The following is a 17,314-nucleotide window of genomic DNA, read 5'->3' as shown; positions in this document are numbered from 1 at the left end:
ATATCCCCTTTGATCGAGTTTTTGCTTTTTGTTTTTGTTTTTTTGCCCATCTCCTAAAATTTCTGCCACATCCTAGTAGTACCACAGGGTGGCAAACAAGCCTTCAGCATATGGTATTTTGGAGACATTTAAATCATAACAATTAATTTGTCAAGTTCTACAAAAATGTTAGCTGGCATTTTTTATTTTTGGCATATTTTATTGGGATTGTATTTCATCCCTTGATTAAATTTGCAGAGTATTGCCATTCAGCATTAAGATTTTTCTGTGTACAAACAGTATTTATTTTCTCTTTCTTTGGGTCATCTTTATCTTTTATAATTTTCAGTATATAAGTCTTTCACTTATTTCTGCAAGTATTTATTCTGTTGTGGTGCTATTATAAAAGTGATTATTAATTTCATTTTGGAATTATTTGGTGGTATTGTATACAATAAAATTTTTGTATATTGATATGGTATTCTGTGACTTGGAAACTTGATTATGAGCTGGAATTTATTTTTTGGTGTATAGGATTCCTTTGAATTTCATGCATACAAGAGTTTACTCTCTATAGAGAAATAAATTGTCTTGCTTCCTTCTTTTCCAATCTGGATGTCTTGTATTTGTTTTTTCTTACCCAATTGCCCTGGCTAAAACACTGCAGTACAATTTTAAGTAGACCTGTTAAGCATTTTTATCCTTGTCTTAGCCATAATCTTAGAGGCCAGTCTTTTGGTCTTTCACTATTATTCTGTGTTACCTTTGGATTTTTTCATAAATGATTTTTATTATATTGAAGAAGTTTTCTTATATTTCTAGTTTGTTTTATATTTTTACCAGGAAAAGTTACTGTATCTTGTTAAATGCTTTTTCTACACTTAAGATTATGTGGGTTTTGTCTTATGTTGTGTTAATCTGTGGGTACATTAATTGATTATTAGTTTTTAAAAAAGTTTTTTTTTTTAGATATTGATGGATCCTTTTTTAATTCATTTATTTATATGCAATGTTGAGTATAGAACCCAGTTACCTCATACATGCTAGGCAAGCAGTCTACTACTGAGCCACAACTGCAGTCCCAATTGATTAGTTTTTATATGGTGAACCAACCTCACATTCTTGGTATAAATCCCTTTTGGTCATAGTGTATAATTCTTTCTATGTGTTGCTGCATTCTGTTAGACAGAAAACTTCATCAAAATACTGTCAATCAATAGTTTTCTATTGATTTGATAATTTATGCCTTCTTATGTTGGTGTCAAGATAATATTAGTCCTGTAGAATACGTTATAAATGTTCATTCTTTTTACTAAACAGGTTGTGCATTATTAGAATTAATTCTTTAAATATCTGTTATTGGGCTTTTTGTGTGTTTTGAGGTTTCTGTTTATTTAACTCAGTTTCTTATTTTCTATATAGGTTATTCAGAATTTTTTATTACTTCTTGAGTTGATTTGGTAGTTTATAATTTTCAAGGAATTTAACCTAAGTTATCTAATTTATTGACGTAGTTTCTGATAATCTTTTTTTAATAGTAGTTTATGATAATCTTTTATGTGTCTTTTGGACACATGTGTCTTACTCTTCCCTCTTTTCAGCAAATTGAGTATTCTTTGGTTTTTATCTAGCTTAGTCTTGCTAAAGGCCCAGTGTGTGTCTGTGTGTATTAGCTTTTCAGAGAATCACTTCTTGTTTTTTAATTTGTATTTGTTTCTGTTCTGACCTTTTACTTATTTACTTTTGTTGCTTGTTTTAAAGATTAGGTTATTTATTTGATTTTTTTTTTCATCTAAATGTTAATAGTTGTTCTCTCTAAGCACTGCCTTAGCTGCATCTCATATATTTTGGTATATTGTGGTTTTATTTTCATTCAACTACTCTTGTAATGTTATCTTTGACCCTTTAAATGTTCAGGATGTGTTCCTTATTTCCATGTTTGTGAATTTTACATGCTTTCTTTTGTCTATTGGTATTGGATGTGTTAGCCTGTTGCTGTGACAAAATACCTGAGAAAATCATCTTAAAGGAGAAAAGATTTAGTTGGCCCTAGGTTTCAGAGGTTTTAGTTCATGATCAGTTGGTTCCATTGTTCTGGGCCTGTGGTAAGGTAGAACATGATGGTGTGGAGAATGTGATAGAGCAAACAGTTTACCTCATGCTAGTCAGGAAATGTGAGGATGTGGGTGTGGACAAGATATACCCTTAAAGTAGCGACCTACTTTCTCCAACTAAGCCCTACCTCCTAAAGTTTCCACCACTTTTCAGTAGTGCCACCAGCTGGGGACCAAACTTCCACACATGAGCCTTTGGGAGATATTTCAGTTCCGAAGCATAAGATTGAAGGACATATTTTGAATTCTTTTAAATTGATTGAGATGTGTTTTGAGACCTAACATTTCATTCTCTTCAAGAATTTGCATGTGCATTTGTGAAAAAAAAATATTCTGTTGGTATTAGACAGAGTGATAAATATATATGTTTGATCTATTCAATTTATAGTGTTGTCCAAATATTCTTATCAATCTTTTGTCTAGTTTTTCTGTCCATTATTGAAAGAAAATTCAAGTCTCCAATTCTTAGTGTCAAATATTCTATTTCTCCCTTCAACTATTTTTTTTCATTTATGTTTGATCTTTGTTGAGATTTTATATATGTGTATATAATTTCTTCTTGATTAATTAAAACCTTTATCATTATCAAATGATTCCCTCAATTTCTAGTAGCAATTTTTGAGATAGAATCCTGTTTTGTATTGGTATAACCCATTCAGCTTTCTTTTATTATTGTTTTTATAACATGTCTTTTTTCCATCCTTTTTCTTTAAACCTATTAGAGTATTTGAAGTTAAAATGTCTTTTTTGACAGCAGTTAACCAAATCATTAATTTTTTAAGTACATTCTCCCTGTCTCTTCCTTTTACTGGAATTGTCTAATCTATTTACATTTAATGTAATTACTAATAAAGTAGGACCTACATCTGTCATTTTACTATTTTTGTTTTTTCCTGGTACACAAAGGTGCTTTACCAGTGAGCCATATCCCAAGCTCTTTTGTTTGTTTTATTTTGAGAAAAGAGTTTTAAAAATAAAGTTGAGACTGGCATCAAACATGTAAGCCTTCTGTCTCAACTTTTCAAGTTGCTAGGATTACAGGTACATACCACTGTACCTAGCTTTCTATTAGTTATATATGATTTCTCTATGCCTCCATAACTACTTTCTTTGAGTAAAAATAAATACTTTCTAGTATAATATTTTATTCCCCCTTTTTTTGTTTGTTTGTTTAGTATATTCAGGGTTTTGTTTGTTTTTTGTGTTTTTTTTGTGGGGCGGCGGTGGTGATTGCTCTGGGAAATGCAATTCATATCTTTATTAACAAAAATTGAGTTTGAATTAATACCAGCTTAATTTGAGTAGTATAGAAAAACTTTGTTCCTATAGGTATTATTCCTTTTCCCCTCCTTTGTGTTATTATTGTCATCCATGTTACATCTTTATAAACATTATACGTTCACCAAGACAGATTCACAATTATTGTTTTATGCATTTACTTGCTAAATTAGATAGGAAAAGTTAGAAACAAAAAGTAAACGTAATTTTAAGACCAGAAAAATACATTTTTTTACTTCTTTTTTTTTAATTTTTTATTTTTGATTGTTCAAAACATTACAAATTTCTTGACATATCATATTCCACACTTTGATTCAAGTGGGTTATGAACTCCCACCTTCACCCCATACACAGATTGCAGAATCACATCAGTTACACATCCATTGATTTACATATTGCCATACTAGTGTCTGTTGTGCTCCGCTGCCTTTCCCATCCTCCACCATCCCCCCTCCCCACCTCTCCCCTCCCCTCCCCTCCTCTCTCTCTACCCCCTCCACTGTATAACCCTGAGGGTCTCCTTCCATTTCCATGCAATTTCCCTTCTCTCTCCCTTTCCCTCCCACCTCTCATCCCTGTTAAATGTTAATCTTCTTCTCCTGCTATTCGTCCCTACTCTGATCTTAGTTACTCTCCTTATATCAAAGAAGACATTTGGCATTTGTTTTTTAGGGATTGGCTAGCTTCACTTAGCATAATCTGCTCTAATGCCATCCATTTCCCTGCAAATTCTATGATTTTGTCATTTTTTAATGCAGAGTAATACTCCATTGTGTATAAATGCCACATTTTTTTTATCCATTCGTCTATTGAAGGGCATCTAGGTTGGTTCCACAGTCTTGCTATTGTGAATTGTGCTGCTATGAACATCGATGTAGCAGTGTCCCTGTAGCATGCTCTTTTTAGGTCTTTAGGGAATAGACCAAGAAGGGGAATAGCTGGGTCAAATGGTGGTTCCATTCCCAGCTTTCCAAGAAATCTCCATACTGCTTTCCAAATTGGCTGCACCAATCTGCAGTCCCACCAGCAATGTACAAGTGTACCCTTTTCCCTATTTTTTTACTTCTTATTTTTATTTTTTTGTGGTTCATATTCTTTATTTCTTTTTTTAATTTGTTTTAATTAGTTACACATGACAGTACAATGATCCAGAAAAATACATTTATACTGTAATTCACTGATGTAGTTACCTTACTTATGCTTCTTATTTCTCCTTGTGGAGTGAAGTTACTGTCTAGTATCTTTTCATTAGGTTAGCTCGACTAGTGATGCATTTTCTGTTTCCTGGGAATGTCTTAATTTTCCTTGTTTTCTTAAACAATAGTTTTGTTGAATATATAATTATTAACAGTTATTAATAGTTAATAGTTTTTCTTATAGCGCCTGCAGCGTGAGTGATGAGAAAGAGAGATGGAGGGACTGAGAAATGAAGGCAAGAGGAAGAGAGAGAGGGGCAGAGGAGACAGAACGAGAGCACCAACGTTCAATGATATTCCAGCTAGAAATTTCAGTCATTTGTAACCTGATCTTTAAAGTAACCACACATTTCCACAAATCACCATGGTACAACATGGAGTGGACTACAAAATAATTTAATACAGGAGACACAGGAATCATTTCAAAGCCATCTTGCAGCTGGCTACCACACAGAGCTTGTTAAACTTTTTAAAGTATTTAACATTGAAAAATGAAAAGATAAGGCAAAATAAGTAAGTCTCTGTTTTTGAGGGCAGTAGATTCACTTCTGTATGGCAGTGCTCACTCTTTTCTAGCTAAATAAAATATTCCCTCAGTATCCATGGTGGATTGTTTCCTGGAGCACCCCACCCCATCAACACACACACACCCCATAATCTCTGGATACTCAGTCCCATATATAAAATGGTGTAGTATTTTTATATAATCTATGCATGTTTTCCCATATTTATCTGACCTTTGTAAAAGTGAATTTAAAATCCCTTACCAAGATCTTAAGTTATCATTTGCTTATTTTAGTTAGGACAATTTGGACTAGTGATGTAGGATACTTACTGATTATTCAGCAGCTGATTAGCATTGTGTTTGTGTCTATCTCTCTTTTTTAATTTCACATGGGGGTTTGTTCTATATTGTAACATAAAAGGTACAAAGAAGGAGTAGGTGAATAGAACAGAGTTTATAAACTTAGCTCTAAACTTAGCCCTAAAGTATAACTCTAGTTAAATGATACAAGTTTATGTCTTCATTCCTTATTATGTCTTCATTCCTTTCTGGCAAATTTTATCCTTATCAATTAGCGAGGTGATAATAATGTTAGTCAATTAATGGCAGGACAGTTAACTAAAATATCTAAAAGCAAAGCCAATGTCTCTTTTAAACACATAATGGAAAGCAAAATTAGGTTTGAAAAAAGAGAAGAATGTTCATACAAGATTTCAAGATTCCTAAAGGTTTATATATTTGGAATTCTTGTGTGCAACATGGAAACTTTTTATTTTGATGATTCACTTTAATTAAGGTATATATGATAATGCTAACTATTCTGGACCAAAAAGGATTAAATGGATTTACAAATTATATCGTTTCCCCAGTTATTCTTAGTTTTACTTACTTGTCATTTTATGATTTAAACAAAATATAATTAAAATTAAAAATAAATAAAATATAACTGCTTAATTTGCATCTTTTTGTTTCTCTTGTTCTTTCTACTATGATTTCTGATAGTAGGTAACATCTAATGAACTTTTAATATGCCAAATGCATAGTTCAGCATTTTACCTCCAATCTCTTGTGATCCTTACAGCATCCTGTAAGCAAGCATTTCTATAATTTGAGACAGGGTCTCACTGAGTTGCTTAGTGCCTCACTTTTGCTGGCTTTGAAATCACCATCCTCCTTCCTCAGCCTCTTGAGCTGCTGGAATTATAAGCATGCACCACCATGCCCAGCCTGTTATTTTATCTGAATGACTGGAGAAATTAAAACATGGAGAATATATATATATAAATAAATATAATAAAATACCCTGATCATAAAGATGGCTAAGATTGCAACCTGTAGCTATGGTTTTTATTCCAGTTTCCAAGAGCAAATAGTGGGGTTTTTTCCCATTCAAGTTCTAAATAAAGAATAAAAGTGAAGGATAAAATGTTACTTTCTCTATAGAACCAGTATCTCTTCTCTCAGATTTTTTTTTTAAATTCAAACTTCTTTGTTTCATTAGAGATAAAATATTTTTTATTATGTAGTATCTGAAATACAGATTTTTCAGAGTTTATTATGTAGTATCTCTAGCAGGTCTGAGAAAGTGCTCTGTGATCAGATTTATTGACATTTCTACAGAACCATAAATGGACACATATTGATTTAAGTCATGTTTTGCTACCAGATGTGATAGGGAGGCAGGATTGTGTATCTCCTCTCTTCAAAATAATAACATTTTAGAGTCATAGACCTATGGTGATAGATACTAGTTGGAGAACTCCCCTTCAGATCTCTTGGAAAAGTTTTTCTAATACTTAAATGAAACTAGGGAGAGTTGTGCCTTCAGTCTTAGCCAAGGATCAGGAAAGGCCTATTCATACAATACTACTTTGCCTGGATAAGTGGTTAGGTATTTAAGGTTCAGAGAATTAGTATCTCTAGAAATAGGGACACTTAAGGAAATATATCCTTCCCATTTTACCACTCTACCTCTGAAGGCCAGTATATATAAAGGAATTGGAGTAAAACTAGCAGTATGTACAAAAAAGCCACCACCATTACCACTGTCAAACAAATCTCTATACTGCTGTTATACACTGTGTTTACAAATGCCCTATCATTATCACACAACTTATGTCACACTATCTATCTTTCAGTTGTTTTTGCCCATTATGCAAATTTCAGGCAGAATTATATACTACTGTTGAACTTCTTTATAGTGGGTATCTTATCAAATGATATTTATAGAATTAAGGATTAAGAACCTCAACAATTCTGTCATTTTATAGGGAATCATAGGAGATGTATGCTGAAGTATCTATGAATGAAATGTCCTAATTCCATAGAGTCCCTTCAGTGTCTCTCCACATTAATAACAGGAAAAAGAAATGAAATGTAATGAATATTAACAATTCTTGAAGCTTTATGGAAGCTTTGTCATCATACTATTCAATTTTTTGTGATCAAAATTTTTCTATGTAAAAAGTTTAAAAATTCTTGAAAAAATTTAGGGTACAGAAATACATATTTAACAAATTTGAAAAACTCAATACAGAGTTTTTTAAATGTTAATGCATGTACTCTGTATATTAAATTAAAAATTGCTTGGTGGGCTGGTGATATAACTCAGTGGTAGAGCACTTGCCTAATGTGCATGAAAACCTGGATTCAACCTCAGTGCTACCAAAAATTAAAAGAGAGAGAGAGAGAGAGAAAGAATGCTTGGTTATTCATATACATAATTTATATTCACATACTAATTATTAATATCTAATATATTTAAATATTAAAATTCTGAAAATAAGTTGTGCTTATGTCTAAATGTCTATCTGTATTTTAGTTTGGTACAGAGAATGTTTATTTGCAAGAATTGAGAAAATATGATGTTTTGGGGGGGATATGTTATCACGAAAATAAATGAGGCTTCTGTTTCTCAGTCCAGAAACCATTGGCAATTGAGAACTGTTGCTAAGACTTCTAATATCACTAATTTTGTAATAAAAATAAGTTTAAATGATGGTGGTTTACATTTCCCTTTTTTAGTGATTATTGTATTTATTTCTTCCCTAGATCTTCCTCAGAACTGTGATCCTAACATTCCCCTAGTTGCTCAGGAATTAATGAAAAAGATGATACGTCAGTTTGCAATTGAGTACATTTCAAAAAGTGGTAAAATTCAAGAGAATAGAAATGGTTCAATTGGACCAAGTCTCCTATGTAAAAGTATCCAAATGAATCAAGCAGAAAACTCCCTTCAGGAAGAGCAGGAAGGCCCCTTAGACCTCACTGTGAATCGAATGCAAGAACAAACTACTCAGCAAGGTAAGATTTTTGTGTGTGCACAGTATGTAATTTTATGTTTTAATATCCTTAAACATATACAAAAGTTTTTGTATTCATAGGGAAATTTATCTTAGAAGTAACATTATTTTAATTTGCCTCTGTAATATGGTCTAGAGAAAAAAGCAAATTTAGAATTTTGTGTTGCATTTTTAATTATTTATAAAAGAAAATTTGAATTGGTCTCATTTCTTTACAATGAAGTATATGGTAAGAAATTCACAATAAACAAACTAAAAGATCCGAGTAAAAAGTTGTTTATAAATTACCTTTAAAATGGGCTGTTCCATCTTTTGTATTTAGTTGAGAAATAAAAGAAATAGATGAATTATCTTTTAATTGTGTGTGATGTAACTAGAAAAAGAAGAAACTTAGTATATGTGACAAATATAATGTAATCATGTACTGAATTGTATAGGGACAGATTTTTCAGAAGGTTGAATGATGAAGGCCATATTAAACTCATATCTAACTGAGTTTAATTAAAGGAGAACCTTGAGTTAACAGAGGAAAGTCAGGAAGAGCCTTTTAAAGTGTGAGGGAATGTTATCAAATAAATACTTGTGTGGAGATAAGAGAACAAGTAGCTTTTGTTAACCTGGGCTAAAGATTATGTCTTGGAAGCGATAAAAACGTTAATATTAAATTTGATCATTGAAAGCAGTGGTGTTATTTCAGGACTCTCAAAAGAAAGTACAGAAATCAGTATAGATATAGAAGGGATAGAGTTTTCAGTTTTTAAGTCAGATTAAAATTGAGAGGGACTGAAATATGGATATAATTTTCCCTTGTTTTGAAATATGGATTTAATTTTTCCTAATTTTAGGTTATATGAGTTTATTTGGAAATATTTGAGAAACATTGAGATAATAATTATGTTGTTAAGACAAAAGAAATGTCAAAGGTAACTATGATATAAGGCTTAACAAAAAATATATTGGTACATAGAATTTTGGGCATTGGAAAGCAGAGCATTTTTTAAATATTTATTTGCAATGCATGTTTTATACTCCTTTATATCACCTCCCCTTTTATGGAGGCATTTTAAAATTCTCAAGATGTGAGAACATAGAGTTGGGCTTATGACAGACTTGTGATTGAAATCTCAGCTATACTACTTAAATTCCTTTTACAAGTACTTACCTATCAGCGCTTTAATTTCTCACTTTTAATTTGCCTATGCTAACAATGAATTTGCTGGAGCAATGTGAGAAGTAAATAAAAATTAAACTCACAGATGGGCAACACTAATCTCTCCATATTCTCCACCTCCCATTCTTCACCACCACAGAAGAGAAGCCTTAGAAGTAACATGATAGTGAGCTGTAAATATTTGTATAGCTGTTACATTGAAGCAGGACTGACCTTTTTCTACATGGTCCAGGAAGTAGAATTAGGAAAATTAGCTGTAAATTAGAGGGAAATATTTCAGGTGAATGAAAGGAAGATTATTTCTGAGGATTAGATATTTCTCAAAGAAGAAAAAGGACATGATTCCTTTATTACCTTGTCTTTGGAGGTATTCAGGAGCATTTGATAAGTGTTTAAAATAGGTGTTACATTTTAAAATTAAATTTTTAAAATTTTTAGTCCTCAGATTCTATTATTCTAATGAACATAACTGGTAAGACAGATCCAAGCATATACAGAAAATAACATAAAACGTTTAAACTATTGTCATATTCTAGGCAAAGTATACAGATATATGAATACAAATTGAAGTTGTAAAAGTAATGATAGTTATAAATCTAAAACTAGTCTTCTTGATACTTTAAATACTTGAGTAACTTCTTGATGTGATTTCCTTTTTCTTTAGGACAAAAATCATTTAGTGTGATTATTAGCATAGCGAACAAGGGGGTATAGTGACAGATGAAATGAAGGAAATAAGTGGGGACCAGATTATGAAGAAACCATAAAATATTGAAGATTTTGACTTTGCATGGGGGCCATGAAAAAATGCTTGACCATTTGGAGTGGAGAGTGACACGATCAGATTTTCTTTTATAAAACCATTTTGCCATGGTATGGATTAGTAGTTTCTCAGATGTGTATACTTGCATACAAAAAAGAAAAAGTGGACCTGCATACTTTCGATGAATGTGTATGTGTTTGTGTGTCTGTGTCTACTGATAAATTAGATGTACTGATGTTTCTACAAATTAAAACACTTTTAAGATTGAAATGAAGATGTTATAAACAAAATTTTTAATGTCTTGCTAATCGTTATGACTGACTGACTTACTACCTGTGTCTTATTGCATAATACATACTTCAGGATTCATTAGCAATGACAGAAAGTATAAATCCATATTTCAAGTAGATTCCTTAAGAATTGGAAGTTTTATTGGCTCTTTTTTACTGTTCTTAAGAGTTTGGTTAATACGGTTCTTATACAGGTAGTGACACCACTTCCTTTTCATTGTGGCCATTTGCTATTGCTTAACATTTTTCCAAAATGAATGATTATACCCTGGGAAAACTGGAATATGGACATTTACTCTTAATGTGCTTACAAATTCATTGTCATTCCAGACAAAATTCTAATAGGGTTTATTGTTAAATACAGCTTGTTGAACTTGAAATTTACAAGCAAAACTTAAAGAATAAAAAAAAAGTAAAATTGGCAAGGGACTTTCTCTAAAAACATCAAGACTTAAATAATAATTAAAAAGGGGTGCTGTTAGCCAGGATACAAATCAATAAAACAGATTAATAAGCCTAGAAATTCCCCCAAACATTATTGGACTCTTAATACAACAAGACAGAGATGCCATTGTAAGTTACTGGGAAGGATATACTATTCATTAAACAGTTCTAGAGCAATTGGTTACTCACATGTAGTGGGAGACGGGGAGATGGATCCCCACCTTATTCCACTAACAAAAATAATTCCAGCTTGGTTAAGGGGAGAGTGAAAAATAAAATGTGGGAAGAGTGAAAAATAAAACTAAGAGAGGAAAAAAATTTATAATACTTTAATGAGCTCAAAACAGGAAAGAAGATGCAAGAATCACAATCCATGTATATTTGACTGTGCTGAAATTCAAAAATTAAAAGTGCTATAGAAGTCACTTAAGAGAATGAAATGTTAAGCTTTATCTATAACTGATTTAAAAAAAAATTGGCAAGCATTCAATTTAAGAAAAAAAAAAACCTGAACCAATGGGAAAAATATGCAGACACAATTCTCAGGAGATATTAGAATAGACAACTAAGCAAAGAAAAAGGTGCTTGAAAGAATATTTTGCCCTCATTCCCAATATAGAATTTTTAAATTTTGTGGTAGAAGAGTATTTAAACCTCTGATTGACTACAAATCCTTGCCACAGAACCTTTGACTGCTTCATTACACTCATATCTGAAACAAACCCATTGTTTTATGTTTCTTTCATCTGCAACAACATTTTGTTACCAATATTTACAGTAGTATATCTACCTGGGCACCACAGGATACTTGAGAGGCTGAGGCATTAGTATCACAAGTTCAAGGCCCAGTCTGGGCAACTTAGTAAGACCCTGTCTCATAATAAAAAGGACAGTTGGGCTTGACATGTAGTTCAGTGGTAGAGTGCTTGCCTAGCATGTGAAAAATAAATCCCCAGTACTGTCATAGAGAGAGACTTTTAAAAAAGAACAAAAAAAGATTTTATTTCCAAGACTTTTCTTTTCCATGCTAGCACTTTGGAAAATGTCTCATATCCTAAACTCCAGGATCCAGTTCCTTCCTACCTGTCTAGTCCCATCGTGTGTGCTTGTGTGCGTATGTGGTGTGTGTGTGTGTGTGTGTGTGTGTGTGTGTGTGTGTGGGTGTCTATGTCTCTGTTTAGTCTTTGTACTGGCTTTTTCTCAGTTTCTTGAGTAAGTCCTACCCTCTCATTACCACATGTTGGTACCTAACTGCAAAAAGAAAAGAAATGTAATCTTTCCAGTGTGTATAAATTGGATTTTTCTTTTTTCTTTTGCAAAGAACATCATTACAAAAAGGCATGTCCTTTAATAAATTCTCAAGGCTCATAAAATGTTACTTGATTAAGTAAACTAGGTATATAAAGCAAAAAAGAAGATAAATTAATGTCTTTTGTACCCATTCCATTTTTTCCCAGAAAATTTGTATAATTTAGTATAAAATTGGCTACTAACCACAGGTTCACAAGTGAGAATCCACTGTTTTCTGCTTTTCCTTTATAGTTTCATGTGGTCTTTCCCCAAGAAGATAACTTTCATATTTACCTTAATATGACTTTAAGTTCTAAGTATGCCACATGGTATTCTCTAGTTGATGAATAAAGAAAAGCTGCTATTTTGTCACATTTTTTCTTCTATTAATTTTAACTGATATATAAAAGCAAAAATTGTACATATTAATGGAGTGTCATGCTTGTTTGGCTTGTTGCTTTTCATCATTTTTATCTTGGCTAGACCATGACTTTAACAATGAGAGAATGATAAATTCCAATACATAAAAAATGAGAAGCTTGGGTACAACACAGAAGAAACTATCATTAGAAAAATCAAAAGACAATGGCAGCATGTGAAAAATCTGTTTTCAATTTATATTATAAAATGAAAGACCAATAGCCTTAATATTAAGAGTTCCAAAACACTGAATAGTAAAAATCAACAACTTGACAGAAAAAATGGTCATAATTATAGTTTAGTTCATTTAACAAGAAAATCTAAAAGCCTTTAAACATAGGTAAGGAGACTAATTATCCTCTTATGTGGTTCACCTCTATCAAACTGATATCAAGTTTAAAAATACTCTAATCAGGCTGTTTTAAAAAGCAGACATTCTCATGCATTACTAGTGAGAATATAAACTGATACATCTCTTATGAGGGCAATGTTTTACCCTTTGATCCAGCAATTGTATTTCATACAGTCAAGCCAATAATTAATTATACCTGTACCACAAATATGACATGATATACCTTAAGATTTTTCACTGAGACATTATAAATTTATAATAGCAAATTATTAGACATAATACAAATATCTACCAGTACTGGACTAGTTATCATACACCCACACAATGGAAGACATCTGAAAAAGGGGGTGAGGATGATCTCTTTAAAGTGATAGTTTCAGGTTTTGAGAGTGTAATAAATGTATCTTATTGCAAGCATCAAGTTAGGATTATGATGTTAGTAACACTACACACTTAGAAAAGAAGTATAGAGGTACATCAAGAGACTTTACCTAGGAAATTAAATGTATATACAGTCTCAGTGAAATTATATTTTAAGAGCAAGAAATACTTTAAAAGGAAGTTTAGAATTTCATTTTAGTAATATTAGTAATGATGTTGCCATCATTTTTTAAATATATGAGATAAATCAAGTAGGTAATAACATTAACATGGATAATATCATGTGGATTAAAAATGTCAGTACAAACCACAAATCCTTTTTTTTTTCTTTTTTAAAAAAAAATACACATTTCCTAGTCTGACCACAGCAATATAGCCTCAAGCAATGAAAATTTACTGACATTGACCCTACTCTTGGAATGTGGTCTCTAAATACAATTTCCTGTTAAAAGGAAGGAAGCAGGCTTCTTAGAGTCCAAAGTTTGGACCAAAAAATATACAAGATAAGACCCAAATATCTTAGGACAGCAAGTGAGGATGCTCAAAAACTAATTTGTTGAAAGAAAGCAGGAGCCAGTGTTATGAGTTCCTCCTTGGTCAAATGAGAAGATTTGACCCTCAGGAGTATCCTCTAAAGTCAATAGTCTGTAATAGAGACACATAGCACACCAATTCCGTACTTTGAAAAATAAGCAATTAAATGAAAGAGTTAAATATTTATCTTGCCTTTCCTTTACAAATTGTATTTCAGAAAGATTCATAAAGAGTCTCAGGTAATAAATATGAAAGGCATAATAAACTTAAAGTATTACTTTTTGTGAGTCCTAATGAGTTTAATTGAATCAAACAACATCAGAACACAAAACTGACTTAGAAGAAAGTTTATTTGGAGAACTTTGCAATGCATGGGTCAGACCGTGGCCATCATAATCCACTGACCACTTGAGTATCACTGAATATATCTCTATGTACCTCACAAAATGTCACTTCACCTGTGAAGTACTCCTACCAATATTGAGCTTAGACCTTTGCAGTTCTTTTAGGTTGCTGGTTCTCAAGCACAGTTCAGGAATTCGTAGGAATCCCTGAAACTCTTCCAGGGGTTATGTTAGGTGAAATTTAATGATAATTATTTGTCCTTTTCACTCTCATTAAGCATCAGATGTGTGATGGCTTAACTTTATTGAATGGAGAAACAGATATAAGAATCCAACTGTGTTCTATTAAATTAGACGTGAAAAGATTTTTTCAAAACTGTAAAAAAATGCAGTTCTCAGTTTTCATAAATGTTTTTTATTAACATTTGTCAGATTGTTTTTGTTATCTGTTAATATTTTTTAATGTTTCTGCTTAATTTGATATGGTAAATATCAGTAGAAATAATCCACATAAGTAAAAGCTTTTTGAGGTCTGTAGTATTTTTTTAAGTTGTTGATAGACCTTTAGTTTATTTATTTATTTTTATGGGGTGCTGAGAATTGAACCCAGTGCCTCATAATGCTAGGCAGATGCTCTACCACGGAGCTACAATTCCGGCCCCGAGTTCTGTAGTATTTTAAGAGTGAAAAAGGATCATAAGATTCAAAACTTCAAGAACTGTTTGCCTTAGAGCTAATTCCAAGTTTATCAGAATTATGTGGAGATTAAAAAATAATGTAAATGACACCACAGAAAAGAAAATAATCCATAATGTAATATGTTCCAATAAAACTCATTATTTTAAAAAGTCAATGTCATGTTGAAAGGTAAAATAAAAGAATATGTTAGGAATATCAGATTTCTAGACTCTTGCATTGCACATGTATGTGTTCTTTAATGAAAAATTCTGCAGCATGGTTTGAGAGTAAGGTAATTAGTTCATTGTGGGGAATACTGATTTCTAGACGTATGGGAACATCCAGCCAGAAATTCAGGAGAGAGGTTTGAAGCACCAACTCTGAAGACTGCATTTTAGTATTATTTATTGCTAGATTAAAATTTTTTATTCAAGCAGTGGCACAGCACATGCTTTTAATTCCAGTGACTTAGGAGGCTGAGGCAGGAGGATCACAAGTTCAAGGCCAGTTCAGCAGTTTCATGAGGCCCTAAGCAACTTAATGAGACCCTGTCTCAAAATCAGAAATGGCTGAGAATGTGGCTCAGTGGTAGAGTGCCCCTAGGTTCATTCCCCAGTACCAAAAACAAAAAACAACTAGTATCATTATTTTTAAAACTGGGGGAAAGCTGCTCTATAATTAAGAACATGAAAATCAGATATAACAGATATTATTTTATTTTGATCCTTATGGAACATATCAATTAAAAAGACATTTTAACCCATTAGAAGAAAATTCAATATAAACCAGATGTTAGACAATAGCAATACCTGTTGTAGAAAATCTAGAAAACAAAGTGAAGACAATAACAGTTACCTTGTATTCATCCATTCATAAGTGTCTGTAGTTACTCATCTTTTCAACCTTTCCCAGTCATTTTCTGGAGAGCATCCACATGTGCAGGCACACACTCCTCCCAGTAGTCACCTGATAGGACCTATACTAGATAATCCTCTGTAAACTGTTTTTTTTCCCCCATATTTCTAAATATCCTCATGTTACTGAGTATTATTCTACAAAATAATTTAATACTTAAATTGATATATTTAGCTGAACAGTATTCTATTGTTTGGGTCATTCATACGTAATTCTGTGTCTTTGATGTATAAGTAAATGTGCTTGAGCTAAGATTTTGTACTCAATCTTAATTTTTACCTTAGAGTTTCCCAGAAATGAAATTGCTAGACCAAAGAGCATACTGTTAGAAGTCAAGAATAGTAAGGTAGTGACCAGAAGGTAATTTCAGAAGGCTTCTAGGTTGATGGCAGGAAATGTAGGTGCTGTTTACATAGGAATGTTCAGTTTGTGAAAATTCATTAAACTATGTACTTAGGTTTACTTTTTTATTTAGGTTTACTTTTGATTATGGATGTAATATTTCAATTTTCAAGTTTTTTAAAAGTCATGATTGATCTATGGATGAACATGAAAAGGACTAACATGGGTGGCAAAAAATTCAAGTTTTCCACAATATTGTAATAAGAATACAATCCATGTTTTAAATAAAATATTTGGCTAAGACTTTAACAGAGAATTAAGTAATATAATGTAAAGGATAAAAAATATAATATGTTTTTAACTATATTTCATTGGCATTGACTTAAAACTTTAACCTTTGAAGACTTGATTTGGTTCAGTGCTTGCTAGACATGCTAAAAAGAAAAGAACTACTGTAATGAAATTTTAAAATGACATTTGGTGAAATGTTAAAACTTTGTGTTAATTTTACCAGTAGCACTTTCTTAATTAAATTTAGTATTATAAAAAGTTATATCTTAAATTCACTATATTGTTTCATCATTATCAATAAATAAATGGATGAATAATTTTTTAGGGTTTTTAACTGCATATGCACAGAGTAAAACAGATTGGGCAAAAATATACAACCTCTTTCCTTTTTTTAAAAAAAAAAACAACTCTTGGCTTATAGAGGGAGGGAAATGAAAGAAGGAAAAAAAATGCTATGGTTTGATTGATAATGAGACTCTTACATTCTGTTGTTTCTCTTGTAGCTGAAACATCAGTTAAGACTAGAAATGATAAAAACAATTTTAAATCAGAACTTGTAAAAGCATTCCCTTGAGTATATCCACCATGGTTTTGTTGTCCTTAATAAATTGGGGAAGGATCCATTAATATATATTCATTATTGGAAACTTTTGTGAAAACTTGGTTTGTAGACACACACGTTTATTGCATACAGGTACAAGTGGATGTAGGTATGCTTGGACACA

At 31.9% G+C, this 17,314-nt stretch overlaps 1 protein-coding gene across 8 annotated transcripts in view; it reads left to right on the top strand.

The window, feature by feature from the left end:
- Nucleotides 1-17,314, top strand: part of Lcorl (ligand dependent nuclear receptor corepressor like) — a 140,112-nt gene that overhangs the window by 84,554 nt on the left and 38,244 nt on the right. For all 8 annotated transcript variants that reach the window (XM_027939213.2, XM_027939206.2, XM_071614184.1 and 5 more), the window contains one exon: nucleotides 8,124-8,375. In XM_027939213.2, the coding sequence (XP_027795014.1) occupies nucleotides 8,124-8,375 (252 nt within the window). The remainder of the gene's footprint in view (nucleotides 1-8,123; nucleotides 8,376-17,314) is intronic.

Source organism: Marmota flaviventris, chromosome 7 (genome assembly GCF_047511675.1).
Source record: "Marmota flaviventris isolate mMarFla1 chromosome 7, mMarFla1.hap1, whole genome shotgun sequence".
Taxonomy (NCBI): domain Eukaryota; kingdom Metazoa; phylum Chordata; class Mammalia; order Rodentia; family Sciuridae; genus Marmota; species Marmota flaviventris.
The sequence above is the reverse complement of the archived record's forward strand: the minus strand, read 5'-3'. Positions and strand labels throughout refer to the sequence as shown.